This window comes from Haliotis cracherodii, unplaced genomic scaffold (genome assembly GCF_022045235.1).
Source record: "Haliotis cracherodii isolate W230 unplaced genomic scaffold, xgHalCrac1.p SCAF_26, whole genome shotgun sequence".
NCBI classification, from domain to species: domain Eukaryota; kingdom Metazoa; phylum Mollusca; class Gastropoda; order Lepetellida; family Haliotidae; genus Haliotis; species Haliotis cracherodii.
Genome location: NW_027266282.1, coordinates 4,932,293 through 4,958,688, shown reverse-complemented (window position 1 = coordinate 4,958,688; position 26,396 = coordinate 4,932,293). Strand labels below are relative to the sequence as shown.

Below are 26,396 nucleotides of genomic sequence, written 5' to 3'. Positions count from 1 at the left end.
TAATTATATCAACAGTTTATTATCAGTAAGTCCAGTACAAAAAGAAAATATTTGAATAATCCAACATATTTACATACATATTTGAATACTTCAGCCTGCTAAAATTGCACACATTTCATAAATTAGTGAGCTGTATTATTAACATTCTTGCTAGGTCATGGCTAAGCATTGCTCAGTTTTCGTTGTAGGCCATCAATACATCCAATGTGCCAACCAGTGACGACTGTTCTAAAAAATGCTGGATAAAAATAATTTCTCAGATTTTTCATAAGGAAACACACATGCTGGATGTTCCTTTCCGAAAAAATATGGTATGTCTTAGATGCTAACTGAAAAAGTAGTTTGTATAGAAAAAAAATTCCAGGCCCTGAAAATATAACATTGTCAGACCCTAAAAGAAATTGTCTTAATAGGGCAAAAATGTAATTGCTTTGAGGCTTTTAACACTTATCTAATTCCTCAAAATTTCAACAATTCAAATTTATGAAATATCCTCATTTCGCAATAAAAAATAAAATGGTCACAGTGGAGGTTACAAGCATATCAGAAATATGATTACTGATATTTAATAAGGTCTTATTCTTGATTATTCTTCAATATAGAAAAGTATCAATTTTTCAGTTACAAATGAATCGGGGCTGCATGTTTTTAAGCCCTGGAATAATTACAGATTTTTCCTATTTTAGTAATACTTCATCCAAATTCAAGCCCAGGGCTTGAAAACGAAAAGAACGAAACTATGATAGGAAGAATGAACATCCCCTGTGCAATGGAACATTACCGTATTCGACATAAGCGCTCAGGGCGCCCTAGAATAAAATATTGGTGAAAAAAGACAGAGTTGAAAGATCATAAATTTTGTGGTTTATGCTAACAGCCTGAAATGATACAAAAGAAAAGTTTGTGTGTATTATACAAGACAGATATATTGTTCCAGAATTATCGCCATGGGCGCTTATTACGTCAAACACGGTACTCACAAATCGATGGAGAGTGACACTCACAAGAGACATGATTCAACTTTTTGCTACTAGAAAATTATGAGTCAAGAACACATTCAAAACTGAAACTGAAACTGTCAAAAATGTCAGTACAAACCAATATCACAGTTATGCGTGTTTGTCGCGTGTCTGTAATGTCCCACATTGAGTATCCGGAATACCACCTAGAGGAAGGGTCAGAAGCCTGCTACAACACATGTTGAAGAATATCCAGTACGGGAGATCAATAATTTTTCCAATTAAATTTAAGCCAATGGGCTAAAAAGCAGTTTATTTTTTCCCGTTTATAAGCCCATGTGCTAAATAACGAGGGGGCTAAAGATGTGCAGTCCTGATAGAGAGCAAAACGATGAAAATATGAAATTGATCCTTACTCAATATTTAATAACACAAAATAGATAAATGTTAACATGTAATTTTCTTGATCCTCTATCCTTACCAAAGGTTGAGCAGCTTTAGACAAGCGAGGAATAGAAAGCATAGATGCCAATATATTGTCTCTAACAAGGATAACGTCTCACCTTGCTCTACAGTTCAAAACAGTAAAAGCAGTACCAACATCGCCAAATTGACATCTTTTACATGGGTGTCTGATTATTTTGAAAGCTAAATAGATTTCAGAAGAGAATCTACATTGACCACACTTTAGAAAGACTTATGTCTGTGTTGAAAGGTTTGAATTACCCACAGCCCAACACTGAAAGCAATCCTTGGGCATTTGCTGATGCAAGTATATAACACAAACTTGCATCCTTGCATCAGCCATATGAACATTGCTTGAGACAACTTCAAAAGGTTCATGATTGTAACCATGGTTACAATATTAAATGGCTGCCGTTTACATAATGTGATTTTCTTCAGTGGGCCTGTTACTGCTGTTGTGTGTTTATTCTATCCACCAGTGCTGGCTCTTCCTCTAACCTATCCACCAGTACTGACTCTTCCTCTAACCTATCCGCCAGTAATGGCTCTTCCTCTAACCTATCCACCAGTACTGGCTCTTCCTCTAACCTATCCACCAGTACTGGCTCTTCCTCTAACCTATCCACCAGTACTAGCTCTTCCTCTAACCTATCCACCAGTACTGGCTCTTCCTCTAACCTATCCACCAGTACTGGCTCTTCCTCTAACCTATCCACCAGTACTGGCTCTTCCTCTAATGTATCTGTCTCCTTTTATAGCCATTTGCCAAGTAAACATGGTTCATATCTAAAAGTACACATGCTTTGCAAATCCTGCAGTCGATGGAAATCTGCATGTTAAAATCCATGTTGTTAACGAACCAGATGTCTAGTTCATGCAGGATTTTGATTGGACTATGCATAGACTTGTTAGTCCAGCCAAAATGTAGCTCCGGAATTCCAGCCTAGTTCGTCAAGGGTGGAAACTGGACTTTTACAGTCAGTTAACTCCCTTGCCTCAGGAAGATGGTCAGTAACATGCTCATAGTGAATGTGAAAAGTTTCAAATCTTTCACATCAGAAAGATGTGATATATCACAATGTTATTCCTGTCAGGCTGGATAAATTAAACAATGAATAGTATCTACCCAGTAAATTCAAACTGAAAACATCTTAAGTGAATGGATAAATGTTGTCAAAGCCAGGCTCAGCAATGTCACAGAGGAATCAGAACCTGTAGAAAACTTAGCCTGGACCAGACAAGCCAGCGGTCGATATTATGAACAAAGTCCAACTCACTGTCGCTGTATGATGACACACAATCAACTCACCAATGACAACTAGACAATCCTGAATAGTAATTACTAATGGTAGCTTCAAGAAATTTGAACACTTCTCTGCTGTTGTGAGCAATTTTGTTAGTCACACATCCATCCCACTTATTAATTAATTCATAAATAATATACATTGTTCAATGTAAAACATTTGACAATAATATACCAGTAAATGGTAACAACGATTATAGGTCGCAGTTCCAAAATGCAATCTTAGTGCCACTATTTCCTGAGCTATGTGTTTGTGACTTGTATGTATTAATTCATGTGACGACCAACCAGAACAATTCCATATCAATAAAGTAAACAAGTGACTGATAAAATTCAGTGGAAAAAATATTAATAAAATACAATTTGACATCATAACAGGTGAATAAATTTAAACAGGAATTTTATTCTTCTATTGCCACTGACTATCTTTGTTTAGACACTTGTCAAGCAGTGATGTATCACATGGTAAATGAATATCATGATCTGTGTTATAATTATGGTTTCAAGTTTGCTTTGTGCATTGTTGTGGCATCAAGAATGCTTTGTGGCATCAAGATTGCTTTGTGGCATCAAGTATGCTTTGTGTCATCAAGATTGCTTTGTGGCATGAAGTTTGCTTTGTGGCATCAAGTATGCTTTGTGGCATGAAATTTGCTTTGAAGCATCAAGATTGCTTTGTGGCATCAAGATTGCTTTGTGGCATGAAGTTTGCTTTGTGGCATCAAGATTGCTTTGTGGCATCAAGTATGCTTTATGATGTCAAGTTTGCTTTGTGGCATCAAGATTGCTTTGTGGCATCAAGATTGCTTTGTGGCATGAAGTTTGCTTTGTGGCATCAAGTTTGCTTTGTGGCATCAAGTTTGCTTTATGATGTCAAGTTTGCTTTGTGGCATCAAGTTTGCTTTGTGATGTCACAATTGCTTTGAGGCATAAAGTTTGCTTTGTGATGTCAAGATTGATTTGTAGGATAAAGTTTTCTTTGTGGTATCAAGATTGCCTTGTGGAATAAAGTTTGCTTTGTGGTATCAAGATTGCTTGGTGGGATAAAGTTTGCTTTGTGGTATCAAGATTGCTTTGTGGGATAGAGTTTGCTTTGTGGCATCAAGTTTGCTTTGTAGCATCAAGATTGCTTTGTGACATCAAGTTTGCTTTGTGGTATCAAGATTGCTTTGTGGCACAGCGACACAGGCGACAGCCATCAGTCACACACATAGCCCAATGAGACATATACATGTACACATAAATATAAAAAGTAGGAGACATCCAAGTCCAATACAAAAAAGATAATGGTGGGTCTTGAATATTGAGCCAATCCAAAGAACTGTATTCACAAAGCATCAGCCTCCGAAAACAGATCTGTATGAAAGCAACCGTCTATTTCCCCCACATAAAAATAATTTGTGTTGAAACTCTGTATAACCTATTTATCCTATATTTTATAACAGTCTTCTTTCAGATAGAGTTGAACATCCCCTATTTTTACTGTACATTGATCACAAATGGAACCTGTCTGTGAAATCAGCTCAGGCATACTGAACGGTTGGCATCGTAGAAAAGCTTTTATTTAGTCAATCAAAACAATGTACTGCAGCTAGGGAAGGAACTATCCGTATCACAGAATAGGACATGGTCCTTGCTATGATGCTGGCTCCCTCATCTGTTATATGCCGAGGCCACCTGGAACAGTGAATGAGTGTTTGACATGCTTTGGACATTTTGTTTTTTTTAGTTGTTGTTTAATGCTGCACTCAGCAATATTCCAGCCATGTGACAGCAATCTGTAAATAATTGAGTCTGGACCAGACAATCCTGCAATTGACATCATGAGCATCCATCTATACAATTGGGATCAATGAAATACAGCAACAAGTCAGTGAATCTGACCACTTGATCCCGTTAGTAACCTCTTACGACAAGCATGGGTTGCTGAAGACCTATTCTACCCCGGTCATGGTGTGCCACTTTGATGTGGGAGGAAAGCCTGAAGTGATGCAGGTCTTGGATGTTTACCAATCTCGTGAAATCAAATCATAGGTTTGGTGCTGACAAACCTTGAAACATAATAAGGACAAATTTGGGATTCAAACCCATGACTAAATGTTTTTTGCATGCCAAAGGAATGAACCTCTGCATGGTGGAATGTGGCGCCTTAGACAACAATAAATGGATATTGGTAAGGCGCTATAGTCCATCCTGAAGCATGCTCAAAGCACTAACCCCGCACCCCCAGTCATTAGTGTGCACTCGATTTTCTTTCTCAGCTCCTTGGGGAGTACACAACCCAAGTTACCTGTGAGGCTCTAGAAAGCTAAGTCACATTACCATCTCATTCTACCGGGTACCCATTCGCTGCTGGGTGAAGCGGGGCATATTTCAAACAAAGTCACTTGCCGAAGGAGACACCACATGTGGTACATGTGCTTTTACCTGGGTAAAACATTTTAAATAATTTAACTGAAATTATGAATGTGCAAATAATACAGATCTGCAAAAAGTTAATGGTTCCTAATCAGTTCAGCTGAAATGCCCCTTATGGACAACGTACCTGCAACCTCGAGACTGGTACCAGTGATGTACTTGCTTCTGTCACTGGCCAGGAACACGCACGCATCAGCTACGTCTGTAACCACGGTAACAATGCAAAATGTAAACAAATCTCTTCACTGCACGAAAAAACCTTCAGCAATACTAGTCATAGAATCTAGCTATCCTCTGCTTGATTTGTGAATACAAACTCTGAAGTACTGATGAGAATACTGTGGTGGACTTTCTTCTCTGATCAGTCCTAGAAGGAATCTCGGGCAGGATAGACAATTCCCAGTACGGAACAGCAGTTGTCATTGGAAGGGAAATAATAATGCTGATCATGATGATAAGTGAGTGAGTGAGTACGGTTTTACCCTGCTTTTAGCAATATTCCTGCAATATCACGGCGGGGGACACCAGAAATGGGCTTCACACATTGGACCCATGTGGGGAATCGATTCTAGGGCAGAATAGACAATTCCCAGTACGGAACAGCAGTTGTCATTGGAAGGGAAATAATAGTGAAGATGATGATGAGGAGGAGGAGGATTTTTATAATGCGCTAAATCCACACCCTAAAGCATGCTCAAAGTGCTCCATTATTAACCCAGTCTCTGGATCAGTGTGCACTCGGTTGTCATTCTCAGCTCCCTGAGGATCATACAACCAAAGCTGCTTGTGAGATGGAGATTGCTAAGGTAAATTCAAGGCCTTGTCAAAACACGATATCCATATACCTAGCTAAATCTAATTTAAAGGAATTTTCAAGACAGACAACAAACTTCACCCTGGTCATCAGAGGCAACTGTCATGGAGACTGGGCTCGTACAGCGTGTGACCTGGCGGATTGTATGTCATCGTGGCATGAATCGGTGATCATACTATCGACCATTTGTTGGTCGCACTGGTTTTTTTCCAAGGTTGTGTGATGTGTCTGGAACACTGCTGATTGACACATAAAATACAATGCTATCTCACCCTCTGACTTCCCTATCTTCATCATGGGAACGAGGAACATCGCCCTCTGTAGCAGGTGTTCTGGGACCGCTGCTGTCATGGGAGTATCGATGAAGCCAGGGAGGACGGCATTCACTCGAATGTTGAACCTGTGACAGCCATGATTACATTTATGTGTAACCTATTCAAACATAACAGCATTATTTGTTCGATAATTCAATATTAGTAATTTTTTACCCAAATATGATGATCCCCTATTTGTATACATAATTTGGTGACACGACTCAATTTGAACTTCCTGAAGCAGCTACATGGCAATGGCTGGTAAATAATGGATTCTGGACCTGACAAACCAGTGATTGATATTGTGAGCAATGTCCAACACCTTCAGGATCTATTCTAACCCGGAATCCCCATGGACATCTTTTCTACCACCTTCCCGAAATAAAAGTCCAGTTTCCAACCTTGCCGAACTAGGCTGGAATTCCTGGGCTCAATCGTAGCACCACCAGTGGCTATTACGAGTTCCTTCTATGTCCCTCTTATTCACCAATCAGATTCCACCTCTCATTTCACTTGCATTTGCTTCAAAGAAAACGGTGGCGCCCAGTCAAGACGATCAGATAATCAAATTATTTTTTTTCGTCTTATTTCACGAATGCATCAGTTCACAAGAGCACCTGGATTAAAAACATGAAAAGATTTGGAAAATATGTGTTGAAACCGATTAGGCGGAACACATACTTTGCAAATCCTGCAATCGACCGAAATCTGCACAACAGTTTATGTTCCAGACGTCGATTTCATGACCCAATTTTGATTGGACTTATGCATGGACTCGTTAGTCAAGTCAATTCTCCACAATTCCAGCCTTGTTCGGCAAGGGTGCAAACTGTACTTTTAAAGTCAGTTAACTCCCTTGCCTCAGGATGATGTTTTCTGCAAGCATGCCAAGTATCAGTTTCATTTGTCCTAGGAGATATTTGCACTCTGCTGCTCCTAGGGATATCTGAGGAGATATTGGCACTCTTCTGGTCCTAGGGGTATCTGAAGAGATATTTGCACTCTGATGGTCCTAGGGGTGTCTGAGGAGATATTTGCACTCTGCTGTTCCTAGGGGTATCTGAGGAGATATTTGCACTCGGCTGTTCCTAGGGATATCTGAGGACATATTTGCACTCGGCTGGTCCTAGGGGTGTCTGAGGAGATATTTGCACTCTGATGGTACTAGGGGTATCTGAGGAGATATTTGCATTCCGCTGGTCCTAGGCATATCTAAGGACTTATTAGCACTCTGCTGGTCCTAGGGGTATCTGAGGAGATATTTGCACTCGGCTAGGCCAAGGGGTATCTGAAGAGATATTTGCACTCTGCTGGTCCTAGGGGTATCTGAGGAGATATTTGCACTCGGCTGGTCCCAGGGATATCTGAGGACTTATTTGCACTCTGCTGGTCCTAGGGGTATCTGAGGAGATATTTGCACTCTGCTGGTCCTAGGGGTATCTGAAGAGATATTTGCACTCGGCTGGTCCAAGGGGTATCTGAGGAGATATTTGCACTCTGATGGTCCTAGGGGTATCCGAGGAGATATTTGCACTCTTCTGTACGCTGGACAAGCAAGCCATGGCACAAACTCCCCTCACTCACTGTTCTGAATGAGTTACTTCCCCTGACGACCTACTTCCAAGTTTCCTGACTCAAATTAACCAGTAAACAGGTGAAAGCAGGAAGAGAGAATTATCCTCTTATTCCTCATTCATGACTTCCGCGAAACTTGCCTAAGGAAGGAAATATCTATCTGAGAGCAAAATCAACAAACGTCTCTTCTTTAACATCTTACAGTTTCATGTCACGCCATTCTAGGTTCTACACACAGACAGAGAAGTCCTCCACACCTCCTGAAGCTGACTGGACACTGACATTACATTAGAGAGAGTGAGCACGTGAGTAAGTTGGGTTTAACACCGCTTTGAACAGTATTCCAGTTATATTGCGGCGTGTAGGCTTGATGTGGGAGGAAAGCAGAAGTGATGTAGGTTTCAGACGTTTACCACTTCGGTGAAACCCACGGGTGTAGTTTTGACAAACTTAGAAACCATGATCATAGGTTTCTGGCGTGTCCAAGGGAGACAACTGCACATCAAATTGTGGCACCTTTGACCCCTAGGCCACCCAAAGACATTAATCATACTCCTGGAAAAAGGAAAAAGCGCCAATTACTGTTAACTTCCAGATAAAATAAGCATGAGCCCAGGTATAGTGCTGACAGACCTAGAAACATAAATGGGATGAACCTGGATTCGAACCCATGGTCATAGGTTTAGGGGATGCCCATAGCAACCCTTGGCCCAAAATAACGTAAGATCTTTGTGACTTTCAGGAACATAGGCGGCATCGACACAAGATCCGAGCATTATGCGGGTATGATTCATGAGGTTCTACACTGTGGGGAGTCCGGGTAAGACCCGAGTAACATGCTGGTATGATTCATGGGGGTCTACACTGTTGGGAGTCTGGGTTAGAGCCAAGTAACATGTTGGTATGATTCATGAGGGTCTACACTGTTGGGAGGTCCGGGTTAGACCCAAGTAACATGCTGGTATGATTCATGAGGGTCTACACTGTGGGAGGTCCGGGTTAGACCCAAGTAACATGCTGGTATGATTCATGAGGGTCTACACTGTGGGAGGTCCGGGTTAGACCCAAGTAACATGCTGGTATGATTCATGAGGGTCTACACTGTTGGGAGTCCGGGTTAGACCCAAGTAACATGCTGGTATGATTCATGAGGGTCTACACTGTGGGAGGTCCGGGTTAGACACAAGTAACATGATGGTATGATTCATGGGGGTCTACACTGTTGGGAGTAAGGGTTAGACCCAAGTAACATGCTGGTATGATTCATGAGGGTCTACACAATGGCATATTTGAGTTAGACTAGGTCCCAAGTAACATGCCAAAAATATAACTCTAGATTTCCAGCCTAGTTCGGCAAGGGTGAAAACTGGAATTTTACAGTCAGTTAACACCCTTGCGTCAGGAAGATGGGTTGAGTGAGGCATTGCTCATTATATCAATCACTGAAGATTATTTACTGGCCCCAGTTATACAGGTATGTGAATCATAACTTGTGGGTTCTTCATGAGCTGTGTGTGATTCATGATCTCATGTTTGATTTATGAGGAGTGATTAATGATTCAGAAGTTGGACTGAATCAAGATGAATGACTACGGTGCTCAATGGTTAGAAAATGTTACACCAGCTATAGATAGTTTCAGTTCAGTTAAGACCAAACCTTGCAAATTCTCTTGCCGCTGTTTTCGTCAGTCCAATAACACCTGCCTTGGATGCTGCATAGTTGCCCTGCCCAATATTACCCATCTGAAACAGAAACATTGTATAAATATCACGGCTTCATACAATATTACCCTTCTGAACACACAGGCATAGGGTATACATCTAAGCTTCACCCAATATTACCCATCTAAAACACAGGCATAAGATATACATCTAGGCTTCACACAATATTACCCATCTAAAACACAAGCATAGGATATACATCTAGGCTTCACACAATATTACCCATCTAAAACACAAGCATAGGATATACATCTAGGCTTCACACAATATTACCCATCTAAAACACAAGCATAAGATATACATCTAAGCTTCACACATTATTACCCATCTAAAACACAAGCATAGGATATACATCTAGGCTTCACACAAAATTTACCCATCTAAAACACAGGCATAGGATATACATCTAAGCTTCACACATTATTACCCATCTAAAACACAAGCATAAGATATAGATCTAGGCTTCACACAATATTACCCATCTAAAACACAAGCATAGGATATAGATCTAGGCTTCATACATTATTACCCATCTAAAACACAAGCATAGGATATAGATCTAGGCTTCATACATTATTACCCATCTAAAACACAAGCATAGGATATAGATCTTGACTTCACACAATATTACCCATCTAAAACACAAGCATAGGATATAGATCTAGGCTTCATACATTATTACCCATCTAAAACACAAGCATAGGGTATACATCTAAGCTTCATACATTATTACCCATCTAAAACACAAGCATAGGATATACATCTAGACTTCACACAATATTACCCATCTAAAGCACAAGCATAGGGTATAGATCTAGGGTTCACACATTATTACCCATCTAAAACACAAGCATAGGATATACATCTAGACTTCACACAATATTACACATCTAAAACACAAGCATAGGATATACATCTAAGCTTCACACATTATTACCCATCTAAAACACAAGCATAGGATATACATCTAGACTTCACACAATATTACACCTCTAAAACACAAGCATAGGGTATAGATCTAGGCTTCACACAATATTACCCATCTAAAACACAAGCATAAGATATACATCTAAGCTTCATACATTATTACCCATCTAAAACACAAGCATAGGATATAGATCTAGGCTTCACACAATATTACACCTCTAAAACACAAGCATAGGATATACATCTAGGCTTCACACATTATTACCCATCTAAAACACAAGCATAGGATATACATCTAGGCTTCATACAATATTACCCATCTAAAACACAAGCATAGGATATACATCTAGGCATGTATTCTGCATACTCGACTTGTGTTTCTTTTGCGTGTGAGTATACATCTTGGCTTAACCCAATATTACCCAACTGAAATACAAGCATGCCATGGTTACCTTGCCGACGATACTGGATATATTGATGATAGATCCATTCTCCACCTTGCCGTCCATCATACATTTGCCGACTGCCTGGTTCACAAGGAACGTGCCCTGGCGAGGGGAGAAATACTGCATCACAACCTGTTCCCAGGGACAATCCAGGGAGGCTACAGGGAGAGGGGTGGCAAAACATGACAGCTACAGGGGGAGGGGTGGGTGGGTGCGTTTAACCTGACAGTTACAGGGGGAGGGGTGGGTGGGTGTGTTTAACCTGACAGCTACAGGGGGAGGGGTGGGTGGGTTTTAACCTGACAGCTACAGGGGGAGGGGTGGGTGGGTGTGTTTAACCTGACAGCTACAGGGGGAGGGGTGGGTGGGTTTTAACCTGACAGCTACAGGGGGAGGGGTGGGTGGGTGAGTTTAACCTGACAGCTAGAGGGGGGGGGGGGGGGGGGGGGGGTGTGTGTGGGTGGGTGGGTGTGTTTAGCCTGACAGCTACAGGGGGAGGGGTGGCTGGGTGTGTTTAACATGACAGCTACGGGGGGAGGGGTGGGTGGGTGTGTTTAACCTGACAGCTACAGGGAGAAGTGGGTGGGTGGGTTTTAACCTGACAGCTACAGGGAGGAGTGGGTGGGTGGGTTTTAACCTGACAGCTACAGGGAGGAGTGGGTGGGTGGGTGTGTTTAACATGACAGCTACAGAGGGAGGGGTGGGTGTGTTTAACCTGACAGCTACAGGGGGAGGGGTGGGTGTGTTTAACCTGACAGCTACAGGGGGAGGGGTGGGTGGGTGGGTTTTAACATGACAGCTTCAGGGGGAGGGGTGGGTGGGTGTGTTTAACCTGACAGCTACAGGGGGAGGAGTGGGTGGGTGGGTGGGTTTTAACCTGACAGCTACAGGGAGGAGTGGGTGGGTGGGTTTTAACCTGACAGCTACAGGGAGGAGTGGGTGGGTGGGTGTGTTTAACATGACAGCTACAGAGGGAGGGGTGGGTGTGTTTAACCTGACAGCTACAGGGGGAGGGGTGGGTGTGTTTAACCTGACAGCTACAGGGGGAGGGGTGGGTGGGTGGGTTTTAACATGACAGCTTCAGGGGGAGGGGTGGGTGGGTGTGTTTAACCTGACAGCTACAGGGGGAGGGGTGGTTGGGTGTGTTTAACCTGACAGCTACAGGGGGAGGGGTGGGTGGGTTTTAACATGACAGCTACAAGGGGAGGGGTGGGTGGGTGTGTTTAACCTGACAGCTACAGGGAGGAGTGGGTGGGTGGGTTTTAACCTGACAGCTACAGGGAGGAGTGGGTGGGTGGGTGTGTTTAACATGACAGCTACAGAGGGAGGGGTGGGTGTGTTTAACCTGACAGCTACAGGGGGAGGGGTGGGTGGGTGGGTGTGTTTAACATGACAGCTACAGAGGGAGGGGTGGGTGTGTTTAACCTGACAGCTACAGGGGGAGGGGTGGGTGGGTGGGTGTGTTTAACATGACAGCTACAGGGAGGAGTAGGTGGGTGTGTTTAACCTGACAGCTACAGTGGGAGGGGTGGGTGGGTGGGTGTGTTTAACATGACAGCTACAGGGGGAGGGGTGGGAAACATGACAGCTACAGGGGGAGGGGTGGGTGGGCGTTAACACAACCTGACCACCTGATCCAAGCGGGTGACAATAATTGTAATTGTTTAACACATGGCATACCTAACACATCAATGACTAAGTATTTCATTCGTACTTCTATCCACAAACACAAATTTGTCAGTTTTAGCATTGTGTCATTTAAATCACTACTCAAAATGAAAGATTTCTTAATTTTTCACTCATCATATTTCAGAATCATTTTGAGCTTTTTATATGAATATAATAATATTTCGAATAAAATCACATCCACAAACCTTCAAATTGACATCAATGACCTTGTCGAAATTTTTCTCATCCATTTTCATGAGGAAGTTGTCTCGTGTTATTCCTGCAGAGTTTACAGCCACAGATGGCAGCACCGAAAATTGGCTTTTAATTTGTGCCATCATGGCGTTAATATCGGTGGAGGAGGCGATGTCGGCCGTGTATGCCTGGTGCTTCTGGCCTGGCAGAGACAAGGAACTTGTAAAAGGCCAGACCAATTTTAATAAAGAACTGACATCAATATATTTTTGCGTTTATGGAGGTTTAAAAGTGAAAAAAGGTGTGCACACACTAAATCTGCATATACATCAACAATAATAATTTCACAGACTCCTTATTTAATCATTAACACTCAAACAACTGTACAAAACAATACAGAATCAGTGACATCGTCCAGTCTAATAATCAGTCTAAACACTAATCCCACCCATTCCATTATCAGCCAATCAGGAATCAGTGGTCTGTTAGTGGGTGTGGCCATTTTTTGGGGTTTTGAAACATTACAGAATTATGAATTGGTTTTGTATCAAATGTCACAGAATCACTTGCAGATTGGGGTGTTTTACAGATGGGTATTTGTTGCTGATAGAATGTTTTACTGATAAGGTGTCATTCTGACAAAATGTTTTAATGATAAGGTGTCATTCTGACAAAATGTTTTACTGATAAGGTGTCATTCTGACAAAATGTTTTACTGATAAGGTGTCATTCTGACAAAATGTTTTACTGATGAGCGTTTATTACCAATGGCTGAAAACCAAACTTCAAATTTCAACTACTTTGACCATCAGGCTAGAATACTTACTGCCTTGTGGGAGTCCTGACACTGTTGCCTCAGCATTGGACTTGTCGATGTCCACCACAGCGAGTATAGCGCCCTCTCGAGCAAACACCTGACATATTGTTTTACCTATGCCACTGCCTCCTCCTGTAACCATGGTAACAAAGAAACATCTGACTAAATATGATGTAAACAACCCTATATTGATTTAGTAAACTGAAACAGTTGAATTTTTTGACAGACGGAAATTGATGTAACCCATAGCAACTAGAGAACATTATAGCGCAAAAGGGGAAACTGCGAAATAACAAAACAAACAATTCTATTATAAGAGTAATTTCTGTTGCATGCTCCTAGGGTTGTTCTCGACCACGGTGCTTTCAGTTAGGAGATTAACATGCTGTTTTTTAAATGTAGAGCTATTTTACCCGTAGATTTAACCGCGCTAAATTGAATTTGGAACCGAACACCCAGCATGAGGTTTCAAATGTTTAATTTAGCATAGTTAAATATACAGGTAACCTAGCTCTACATTGAAAACACAGTATGTTTTTCTGCATTCTACCATGACTAAACATAACGCGAACTCTTTGGTGTTAGCAAATATATGGAGTGAAACGGCATGGGATGAGTCCAGTGTTTTGAGTGAGTTGTCAATCTAAATTACGGAATCAAAAACAACAGCCTGTAAACAAAATATAGGGCTGTATATGCTCAAGTTTGTCTACACCGTAATACTTCTCCCGAACATATCACAGGCACTGAAAGCATATAAGCACGGTTTTCGTTCTACACCGAACGTCACCATTATGACATCATATCACTCATTGTGACGCAAAAGATTGACAAGTTTGTTTTTTGCAAGACAGACGAAAACTATCATAAAACATGTCCTTCACTCAGATCCTGTGAAAAACTAGAGCGGTAAAATGCAAAACTTACACCGTAGTACATTTAACATTGCCTGATGTAAATTTATGTAAGGTCGAAAGATATAATGAGTGTACCCTGGTCAAGAACTACCCATCACTATCACTTCCTGTTTTTTGTAGGTTTTTTTACACTGAAATAAGTTTTCAAAGTGCACAGTGACATTTAACTGTTTTCGGTTTCAGGTTTGCAACACAGTTTGATAACATTATCTTGACGGAAAGACCTGAGATCCGACGCTACTTGACAATGAGTATCATTCCCAATTCGATCGAATCAGGTTGAGGTCAATGACAGCCAATGTCATTTGACACGACATACAGGTGACACCCATTGCCGACAACACAGCACAAGTTTTCACCGACAAATAGACAATAATGTTGGAAGTTTACATCGCTTATAATGCATAATCTTTAATAGGTATGAGGTAAACAAGTTTAGAATAAATATATAACTGAAATGTCCTAAAATTTCACAATACCCGTCACGATAGCTAATCTTCCTGCAAGTACTCCCGACGCCATGCTGCTTGTTATTTATAGCCACAGGAAGTTCACGTACGCAACTTATTTTTAGATTTGGGGATTTCGATCTTTTCTATTTCTATAATAATATTGACCAATCAGGAAACGTGTTACAGATAAAGAATCCCGTGCGGTCCTATAAGAATTTCTGTTGCATTAGTGTTTGGTCATGAATTGCACATGGTGATCGTTTCATTATGAATTTTACAGTTGTTCTGAGTTCTTGTGTTGCTGGTGTTCTCAAATCCTTCACAGTTGATGCCCGTATTTTAACGAAGAGATCGTGCATCCGAAAAAGTCTGAACAAGGTTGTAACCGCTAGATTCTGCACCAGTAGCGGTTATCCGCAGTTGACATCCAAAGATGACGATTCCGAATCCGACTCGGAGAATGAAGTTGGAGAGACAAGATCGCTCACAAATAAATTTTTGGTAACTCTTTCTTTTGAAGTATTCTCAATTACAACAATGTATAGATGTATAAACCACGGAAAGTGTGTCTGGAGCGGTTCACTTTGGGCACGACTGAGCAGACACGCATGCACCGGTACTCTCAGGCTAGCCAGACGATCTCATGAATGACATTGACAAACATGCACCAATGTCGGTATAATGTCGTATTTTTATGCTTGTATTTCTATCTTCACGTCAGTTCTTGTTTAGTGAAATACAAAATATCTACACTGTAACACACAATATTCTGTAGATGATCTGAACAGTTGGCTTTGCTACAAAAGGCCAGGAAACTGAAGGTCAAAGTTCAAAATTCTGATTTCATTTATAAGAAATAAATGTAGATCGAATCACAGATTTTGTAAAACTTGTGTTTATAGAACCTGCATCTGTTTAATCAGAAATTGGCCCTGTTTGCATTCAAAGTTAGAATAAGTACCCTGAACATGTGCTTGTAAACTGTAAGTTTTATAAGCTAAATGGATCATGTGGCCATATGCTTGGTGACAATGGCAACGGGATGATTGCATGTTATTTTACGCTGATGGTATTGGAGGTCACTCGTTTGTCTGGTCCAAAATTTGGCCCGTCATGATTGCTTGAATAACCTGTTATGGTCTGATTAGAACTGCTAACAGTTGTCATGGTTGTTGTGCAAACTTATAGCTGTTATCAAAATATTATATTTGTATTAATAATCATGTGCCATTATGTTTGGGTACAGTTTATTTTAATATTTTCACAATGTTATGTATTCACTATTAAATATGTAAAAAATACACTGTTTACATTGTTTATGTTTGCACACATTTTTCATCATGTTCATATGTGTCAATCTCATAAAAATATATCCATGAAAGACAGGAAATAATGCAATGAATGTCTTCAGGAAATGCTGTGGCATGACATTCCAATTCAGTGTGGACAGTTGTACCTTGCTCTGTAGATGTATAAAATATTTTGATATCATGAAAATCGTTAATTGACACGAAACAGTTTCAGCATGTTCAGTGAGGCAAGTAAACAGTTTAAGATTGTTCAAATTGTGACATCCCTAACCAGAATGATTATTTACCGGCTGCCGTCCCAGTACTGGACCCAGATTATGTTTCTAGGTTTGTCAGCACCATACCCGTGCTCGTGGGTTTCACCGAAGTGGTAAACGTCTAAGACCTGCATAACTTTGGGCTTTCCTCCCACATTAAGCTGACATAACGTAATACAACTGGAATACTGTTAAAAGCGGTGTTAAATGCAACTCACTCACTCACAGGACTGGAATATTGCTGAATGTGGCAACAAACAAATTGTTGTTTGGAAATCTGCTCATTGAATCAATCTTGAAGGTCTTGCGATTAAGTCTTGATCCATCTTCCCGGTTCAAGGGTCCAGGGTGGAAACTGGACTTTTATAGTCAGTTAATGTCCTTGGATCGGGAAGATGGTCATGATCAAAAGACCACTTGCCACTGTATCATTTCTTTGATAGGCATTTAGAAGTTGGGGTACTAAGTAAGGAGAAGAATTTATGGATGGACAACTTCTTTATTACAATTAAGAGCGACGTTTTGGTGTAGGTTCTAACACTTGCTTGATAACGGTGTTAGAACCTACACCGAAACGTCGCTCTTAATTGTAATAAAGAAGTTGTCCATCCATAAATTCTTATCCTCACTGTATCATTGTTTTCAGATTGTAGGTCTCGGCAACCCAGAGATGCAGTCAAGTCGCTACAGTGTGGGGATGCAGTTTGTGGACCTTCTGGCCAAAAAGATGCGACTGAGATGGACCGCACACATGTTCAACAAGACGGGTGGATTCACTGCGTCGGCGCACATCGGCAACTACACCGAGTTACACCTTCTCAAACCACGGTTACCTGTGAATATCAATGGGGCAAGCGTCATCAAATCAAGTGAGTTCACGACTACAGAAGACTCAAGTTACCATGGTTACTAGTGAATAGGTTGCTATGTTTTTAATATGCATTCTTTCCAGCTGGGTGGTTTGGTTGTTATGCAAGTTTTTGCCGCCGTTCATTATTTGTGGTCCTGTCACACATCGGAAACTTAGTTTTGTTGAAAGTCATTTTTAATTCTGTAACCATGTTAATAGCCATTAAAAAATTAAAATTTGAGACCTCAGGGTAATCATGTTGTTGGTTTCAAATGGAGTTTTGGGTCATTGAAGACTCCATTTTCTACTCGACCCATATGAGATGGAGTCAGGTAGCGTTTATAATGAAGTAATCAGTGTCAAGACTCTAAATTCTCAGAACAAATGAGCAACGTGTTTGGATTAGCATATTTGATTTCTGTGCCTTGAAAAAATCTAAAACAACCATTTCCTAATGTAGATAATTAAGGCCCTGCCATTATTTGTTGTGGATATATTTACTCCCTGTCATTTCTGAGCGCCATGGCCCCTCCATCCAAACAGGAGAATCATCAAGGAATGTTTGTGGTATGTTTGATCTCTGGCACATGAATGTGAGGACTTCTGTGCTAGGTTAGTGATAACGAGGATGGATACGTCGACATCACTCCCAAATGAACCTATGGTCCAGGGAATATTTGGCATCAGAGATTGGAAATTAGTGCCATTCTCCTGAAGCAAGGAGTTAACTGACCATAAAAGTCCTGTTCCCACTCTTGCCGAACTAGGCTGGAATTATGGAGTTATGCTTTATCTGGACGCATAGTCTACTCATAGTCCAATCAAAATCTTGTAGCGAAATCGACATTCAGTTCGTAAACTGCCGTGCAGATTGTGGTCAATTCAGGATTTGCAAAGCATGTGTACCGACAGATATTTTCCAAATCTTGTCATGATTTTAATCAAGGTGATCACATGTTTTGATGCACTTCGTGAATTAGAACCCATTTTATTAGAATATAGATCTTTATTATCGATCAGATCCTCTTCACTGGGCGATGAACATTTTATATTAAGAAAATGCAAGTGATATGAGAGGTGGAATCTGATTGATCAAAAGGAATGACTTAGGAGTTTCTTAACTTGGAATAGACACTGGTCGGGCAACGATCAAGTCCAGGAATTCCAGCCTAGTTCGTCAAGGGTGGAAACTGGACTTTTACAGTCAGTTAACTCCCTTGCCTCAGGAAGATGTTAAACACTTGCTGATGTGTGTATGATCAACTTTCACAGTGTAGGAACTATTTGTTCTTCCAGCTCGTTTCTTTGATGTGAAAGCGGAGAATGTGTATTTGGTACACGCACTGCCCGATTTAGCCCAAGGGGAGTTCGAAATCTCCAAAGTGGACAGCACCAGGTAAGAGAGCGGTCAGTTGGAGGGAGATGGTCAACACAATCATATAACACAAGGGTCAGGAGACACATTACACAATTTGATGACTAGTATTATTTGTCAGTAATTTTGAAGAGCCATTATAGTATTAGTGGTGTGTGTGTGTATGCATGTGTGTGTGCATGTGTTTGCACTCACTCACTCACTCACTCACTCACTCACTCACTCACTCACTCACTCACTCACTCACTCACTCACTCGCTCGCTCATATCCAAAACATTACTTCCTCAACGTGCTCAACAAGTCTGAGTGTTTACAGACCCGTGAAGACCTGGGGTAAAATAGGTTTTCAGCAACCCATGCTTGCCATAAAGGGTGACTATGCTTGTCGTAAGAGGTGACTAACGAGATCGGGTGGTCAGGCTCGCTGACTTGGTTGATGCATGTCATTGTATCCCAATTGCGTGGATTGATGTTCATCATGTCAATCACTGGGTTGTCTGGCCCAGACTCATTTATTTACAGACAGCTGTCATATAGCTGGAATATTGCTGAGTGCATCATTAAACAACAAACAAACAAACAAAACATCTGGAAGACAGCATGTCGCAATTCAAGCACAACCTTGTGAGGTTCCACAGTTGATTGTTTAGATGGCAGACTGGGATATAACTGAAATACTGTACACAGGGGAGCTAACTCACTCATACCTTGGTCCCACGGTTCGTCAGGAGAACCGGTTGAGTCAGTCAGTTGTTGGTATAGTGGAATGTGTTGATGTTTCAGCTACAGTGGTGTGGCGTCCACGGTGGAGACCCTCAATTCAGATGTAAGTATTGTATTGAAGTTTTTTTAATCAGGAATTATTTTGATCATGTAACACATGTGTCAGGATGTTAAAAAAGTAATAAATAGTGATAATCATTCGGGTAGGCTATCGATATAGATTATGGAGATCGATAATCGCTTACTAAATATCAATCAGTTATCGACAAATATCGGAGAAGTAACTTTAAGCAAATATGCAGATATAACAAAAACAGTTGTTTTGTGTCTTTGACAATTGACATTATCGAAATTAACATGACTGTTTCGGTAAATCTCAAATTGATTTCATCACAATAGTTTATGTAAGTTATTATCGATGACTAAGGTAAATATTATGATGTCAGCATGGTCAGTTGCTGCTATTTTGTAGTACAAGGGAGATAACTACACCAGAGAAAAATCCCTTCTATGTTTCGGCTGTTTTGTCAATCAATTTTGAAGGGAAGCGTAATTAAGGAATTTCTGTGTAGATTTTAGTTCAAATGATACAAATAATAACGAACCTAGTTATACTTATTATTAAGGAACACAGAAAAGAAATGACAATACATATCGTTTGAAAAGCCGGTATACATTGTAGTCCTAGAGGAGGTGCAGCATGAAATTACCTCACTCACTCTGTCCTTTATTTACCATATCCGTGGTCTAAAGGTAGAGCATCTGCCTGGAGAGCGGAAGGTCCGGGATTCAATCCCCGATTGCGTCATACCAAAAGACGTTTAAAGATGGTACTTGTTGTTACCCTGGCTGGCGCTCGGTATTAAGGGGCTAAAACAAGGACTGGTCGGCTCGGATTCAGTATACTGTGTCTGAGTGGGGTATTCATTTTAAACTGCGGCATGGTATCTCAGTGGGCTAGCACTATAAATCCGCATCAGTCCGGACTAGTACAAGCAGACACACACACACACGTACATGCACGTCGCTATATAAGTGCAATAATCTTTCAGGAAATGACGAGTCTTGCGATCGGAATAGATGGTCCAGCAGAAGATGAGGAACCGGCTGACTATGTGTGGGATGATTTCACAAATGATGAATATGGCAACATTGACGACGCCATCAAGGATGCCATGGAAAAGCTGATAACACACATTGAAGACAAACATGACATTGAGCTTGACATTAGGATATCTCGGCCCCTGCATGTCAAAGACGAAGGCCTTTCCAAATACATGACAAAAATGAAGAAACTGTCAAAGACGAAATATTCCAAGGATTACCGGAGAGGTCATCGGAATGAGAGAGATTCTCGGTATGAGAGAGATTCCCGGAATGAGAGATATTCTTGGAATGAGAGAGATCCTCGGAATGAGAGAGATTCTTGGAATGAGAAAGATTCTTGGAATGAGAAAGATTCTCGACGATACTATTAATCATGTAAATAATGGCTGTGATTGTGATGGATTGTGCTTCAGACAAGCCTCTGTATGCAGCACATTTGTTCTGGATACAATTGTTAACTTAGTGGTTATTCTGTTACCATGGTTACTCAGACCTTTATTGCCAGTGCCACAAAATTGAATTTGTTCTCAGTTGTATCATTATTGGCTGTGCAACCATTACAGTCTGCACTTTTCCTCTGATCTGCCTTTGACAACACTATTCGGAAATTTCTATCTAACTAAAAATCCACACGGAGCACAAATATTCCTTTTCGATACTACACCCTTTTCAGGTTAAATGTCATGGCGCTTAGAAACGACAGGGTGTATGAAATAACCTCATCATATGTAGTACTGTCTTTATTATTTTCCATTCAGAATTGGCTGTTCATGTTCATTTTCGATATCAGAAATGCTGTTCTGAATGATTTGTTCGCTCGTACAGAGAAATTAGACTTCTTGACACTGATCAGCTGATTAGAAAGTTGACCTGGGACAACCTCTAATGGAAACTTCGTCTGATCATCACTCAGAGAGGTATTGTGTTGGATTAATTTGGAGTAAAAGATGTGACTTTAATGAGATTGGTGTGGTGCATCTGTTGTCAGCTTTTCTCATTAGCTATCGCTGCATCCCATTACAGGTCATGTCAGAACTACCAAAGGCCTTTCATCTGGCCAATCAGTGCATCCCTAATGGCATTGCAAGAGAGAAAATCTGATTGTGGATTCTAATCATGCGGCCATGAAAAGGTTAATACAGGGTATTCCGAATGACAGTTATTGGATGTACGACTCATTCCGTCAAAATAATCGTCAATCTCCCAATAAACATCCATAGCCCATGGCAAGTACTGCCATACAATCTCGGTCTTCTATTAGACTTTCCAGAATTTTCTTATATTCAGTTTTCAAATTTTGAATCGAGAACTTTGAGAATATGTTTCACAAAGCCTAGTCTGGAAAGAAAGTCACCATTTTAGAACTAGTGTTGTAAAACCCAAGAAAGCTGCTTTCTGATTGGCTAATGTTGACTTCCTGTTAGTCATGTGACTGGTTGATCAAAGTTTGTGAAAGGTCTTTCTGACGTGACCTGTAAGTGGATGTTCTCAGATCTTTGGTGCTGCGGTAGCAAACTATAATACAAACAAACTAAGCTTTCTCATCAGAAGTTTGTGTTTTCCTTTCATTTTCTGATGGGAAGAAAATACATCGGCATCCATGATGACAGAATTAGACACAAAGAGAACTCTTCCATAAAAAAGAAAATTATTATTATAAAAACTACTACAAAAACCATATTTCTTATTTAACAAAACCAAAATGTTTTGATTGCTCTGAAAACAATTCTTCAACCGAAATGACCTAAGACTTGTTTCCAGTTTTTTGTAGCCAAATAATAGCATTCTTGTTACATTTGAAGAAATTTTAAACTGGAAGGGTACCGGTATGTTGAGATAAGTCATTCTTGATAAGTTGGCTGCCGTAAAATTTGATGCCAGTTTATTAAGATATTGTATCTTGATATGATGTGTAAAAATGTCTTCGATAAATATTTTGCTTTTATCAATCTATTAACTGAGAAAACTTCATGTAGGATTGTGAGTGAGTTATATTATCACATTATTTTCCATAACAATAATAATCTTTGAACACTTAATGCTGTGATAGGTATTGTGTGCGTATATTGGAGAGAAGGGAGGAGGCTTTGGGGATGCCAGATTTTTGCTTACAGTTGACAAAATGTGTTCATTATCTGTAAGATTACAAAGGGGCATAGGTGGCCCAGAGTTACTTCCCTTTGGTATGCCAGGAACCTATCATCGTTGGTTTAAATCCCAGATTTGCATTGTTTATGTTCCTAGGTTTGTCAGCGCCGTACCCATGAGAGGTAAGCGTCTAAAATCTGCATTGCTTGGGTTTTCACCACAGCAAGCTTACACTCATCTTCCCAAGGCAAGGACGTTCAGTGGCTATGAAAGTCCACTTTCCCCCTTGCCAGTAATTCCAGACCAGTTCAGCAAGGGTGGAAACTGGACTTTTATAATCACTTTAACCTTGCCTTGGGAAGATGGCTGACACGCTGTTTGAAAGATTGTTAAGAGCAGTGTCTTGTATGTACTTCCTATTCTTTTATATGTTGAAACGGGTATTAAATATTATGACAAAATTAGTTAGTATATGAATCTAGTTATATTTTATCATGTTCAGTTTTAGACAACCTAGTCAAAACTTGAAATATGCCCCGCATCAAAAGTTAAGCAACATCCAATTTTGATTAAACAGACATTACAGTGTATTAGTATTATAGATTCAGGTCTGGGTGTTTTTGCAAATACAAATTTGTGTTTTGTGTCTGTCCTAAATAACCTAAACCTGATTATTGCAGAATGCTCCAACAGGTGTAATCATGAACATAATTTGAGGCACTCGTTATGGGGTTCTCTGGTCACTAATCAAGCGGGGACACGGTTGGCCCAGTCGTCTAAGGTGCCGCGATTCGCTGTGCAGAGTTGCGTCCCTTGGGCACGCCAGAAACCTATGATTGTGGGTTTCAATCCCGGTTCGCCCTGATTATGTTTCTAGGTTTGTCAGCACCATACCCGTGCTCATGGGTTTCACCGAAGTGGTAAACGTCTAAGACCTGCATAACTTGGGGCTTTCCTCCCACAATCAGCAGACACGCCATAATATAACTGGAATACTGTTATAAGCGGCGTTAAACCCAACTCACTCACTCACACTTTATCAATGGCTGCCAAAGTGTCAGGACAGATCCTGGTACATTTTGTTTAGTTGTCTTGAGACAATGCCTTGTACATAGGAAGTGTGTAGTTTGATAGTGTTATTGATGAAGGGTATATTTGACATGCTCAGCTCTTTCTTAGAAACAAACCATCTTCTGGGACAAGCGGAACAGAAATGATTTATTGTGATATCAATATGTAGAACATTTTTTCATCAATAAATTACAAACCAAACTTGATCTTCAGACTTTTATTTCTGTGTTTATTACATCGTATGTGATTCCATAGTTTACACTAGAAATACATCTGTGTAATATAAATAAATACTTCTGGTTTATTGACTAGACAACATGGACGATGGTCAAACACATGTCAAACACATGCTTCTCAAATAAGGGAGGATTTAAGAAGAATCTACTGGCCATCAGTGCTCAGCTGATGAGGATTCTGGTTCAGACTTGGTCCCCAGCAACCTATGCTGGTCATAGAGGTGACCAGATGAATTAGGTGGTAAGGCCTGGTGACTTGGTTGATTTTGTGTCATTGTACCGGGGCAGTGTGAATCATTCTGTCACATACCTAGAATATTGCTGAGTGTCGTGTTAACAAACAAGAAACCAAAACACACATGGAATTGGGCGGTGAAGTTACTTCAGTGTAAACTGTTAGCAGAACTCACCATGGTCACAGCACTGTAATGAGTGAGTGAGTGAGTTGGGTTTAATGCCGCTTTTAACAGTATTCCAGTTATATCACAGCGTGTCAGCTCAATGTGAGAGGAAAGCCTAAAGTGATGCAGGTCTCAGATGTTTACCACTTTGGTGCAACCCACAAGCACAGGTATGGTGCTGACAAACCTAGAAACATAATTGGGGAGAACCGGGATTTGAACCCACAATCATAGGTTTCTGGCGTGTCCAAGGGGCGCAACTCTGCACAGCGATTTGCGGCGCCTTTGACGACTGGGCAACCTGTGCCCCCTTGCACTGTAATGATATCATCAATAGAAAATCACTGTATGTTAAAGATTGAGGGAACTATTAATCCATTTGTTAATATGTTTTTTCACTAATATACAGGAATTGTGCAAATTATTTTCTTAAAGAATAAGATGTTATCAATATGTGGTAAACATATTTAAAAACATTAATTACTATTTGTGGTATTTTTATGAAAAATAATGATTTCCTACATGCATCTACAGTTAAGTATTAATCTGGTGGATTAGTGTTATAAATGCACAATGCCCAGCTTTTCTTTTTATTCTAATAATTAAATTAGATTTTTAAATACCTATCATAGAAAGACTTCAATACCTTACATAGACCAGCAGAGGTGTGAATCTATTGGTGAGCTTGTGAAATACTCCGAGCTATCCCCAGTATGGGTCTGGTTAACAAACTTTGATTTTGTTTTGTTTGTTTGTTGTTTGCACTCAACAATATTCCAGCTATATGACGGCGGTCTGTAAATAATCGAGTCTGGACCAGACAATCCAGTGATTGACACTGGAATCGATGACATACATCAACCAAGTCAGCGAGCCTGACCACCCGATCCCGTTCGTCGCCTCTTACGACAAGCATAGTCACCTTTTACTGCAAGCATGGGTTGCTGAACACCTATTCTACCCCGGATCTTCACGGGTAACAAACTTTGAATGATGACAGATGTTGCATCACCAATGGCTTTGTTTTAAGTGGAAAACCAGGGTTTTGAATTCTTTGTATTAGAGTGCCAATGTCATGATTAAAATAAAATCCTGTCGCCTTAAGGGGACACTTAAAATTTGTTTCTAGTTTTTTCAAAATGCCTTCAGATAATGTACATTTTCGAAGCCAGTGACAGATGTTCTTTTATGTAACATGTACCTAATGCAACATATAATATCAATTAAATTAATGAAGTGATTCAGGACATGAATTCCAATGTCATCAGTTACCAATCTCAATGAAAAGGAAGAAGACCCGTGAAGATCGGGGCAGAATGGATCTTCAGCAACCAATGCTTGCTTAAGAGAAGACTTTGCTTGTCACAAGAGGCGAATAACGGGATCAAGTGGTCAGACTCGCTGACTTGATTGATGCATATCATCGAATCTCAATTGCATGATATCAATCATTGGATTGTCTGGTCCAGACTCGATTATTTACAGACTGCTGTCATATAGTTGGAATTATGCTGAGTGCGTCATTAAACAACAAACAAACGAAAAGGAAGGAGGCTTTAATTGAAATTTTATTAATATCTAGTTCATGAGTTGATGGTGAAGATGGATCAAAGTATTCAAAAGACACACTTAGTTCCAAATGGCTCACCTAAACATCTTTGTAAGCGCCCTGGGGCACACTCGAAATGGAATACATGTCTTTCCCTGAAGAGTAACAAAGTGATTATTTTCACTCAAGTTTTTGTTCACCTATTGTAAAACCTGCTAAACTATCATTGGATGTGTACTTCTTGTCAATATCAGCTTCCTTTGAAAGGTGTTGACTGACTATTTCAAGTTTCACATTCAGTTACTTTTTTTGGGAAGAAATATTTGTGAAAATGAGAAGAGAAACATGGACAACTGGATCTTAAGCATGGCTTACATTGGGAGGATTACCTAGGATTATTTATTAACACTTACATTATGGTGAAAATGGCTACATT

The 26,396-nt window shown here is 40.4% G+C and overlaps 2 protein-coding genes across 2 annotated transcripts; one reads left to right on the top strand and one right to left on the bottom strand.

Annotated features, from left to right (window-relative positions):
* LOC139473013 ((3R)-3-hydroxyacyl-CoA dehydrogenase-like) lies at nucleotides 1-15,062 on the bottom strand. The gene is made up of 8 exons (XM_071255516.1): nucleotides 15,020-15,062; nucleotides 13,633-13,755; nucleotides 12,818-13,008; nucleotides 10,950-11,045; nucleotides 9,506-9,591; nucleotides 6,232-6,359; nucleotides 5,273-5,347; nucleotides 1-4,404 (listed from the first exon to the last, which is right to left on the bottom strand). The coding sequence occupies exons 1-8, from the start codon at nucleotides 15,060-15,062 to the stop codon at nucleotides 4,388-4,390; spliced, it is 759 nt and encodes a 252-aa protein (XP_071111617.1). The 3' UTR covers nucleotides 1-4,387.
* A 167-nt stretch (nucleotides 15,063-15,229) lies between these two features.
* LOC139473068 (peptidyl-tRNA hydrolase-like) lies at nucleotides 15,230-23,961 on the top strand. The gene is made up of 5 exons (XM_071255582.1): nucleotides 15,230-15,493; nucleotides 17,206-17,428; nucleotides 18,706-18,805; nucleotides 19,569-19,611; nucleotides 20,561-23,961. The coding sequence occupies exons 1-5, from the start codon at nucleotides 15,260-15,262 to the stop codon at nucleotides 20,984-20,986; spliced, it is 1,026 nt and encodes a 341-aa protein (XP_071111683.1). The 5' UTR covers nucleotides 15,230-15,259; the 3' UTR covers nucleotides 20,987-23,961.
* Nucleotides 23,962-26,396: the final 2,435 nt, after the last annotated feature.

Bases quoted from the DNA above. Each gene is read 5' to 3' on its own strand.
- LOC139473013 (XM_071255516.1), bottom strand. From the start codon at position 15,062: ATGGCGTCGGGAGTACTTGCAGGAAGATTAGCTATCGTGACGG. The intron at 13,756-15,019 runs GTATTGTGAAAT...CCATGGTTACAG, and splicing joins AAGATTAGCTATCGTGACGG to GAGGAGGCAGTGGCATAGGT. The intron at 5,348-6,231 runs GTGAGATAGCAT...CCGTGGTTACAG, and splicing joins GAAGATAGGGAAGTCAGAGG to ACGTAGCTGATGCGTGCGTG.
- LOC139473068 (XM_071255582.1), top strand. From the start codon at position 15,260: ATGAATTTTACAGTTGTTCTGAGTTCTTGTGTTGCTGGTGTTCTCAAA. The intron at 15,494-17,205 runs GTAACTCTTTCT...CATTGTTTTCAG, and splicing joins CGCTCACAAATAAATTTTTG to ATTGTAGGTCTCGGCAACCC. The intron at 18,806-19,568 runs GTAAGAGAGCGG...TTGATGTTTCAG, and splicing joins TCCAAAGTGGACAGCACCAG to CTACAGTGGTGTGGCGTCCA.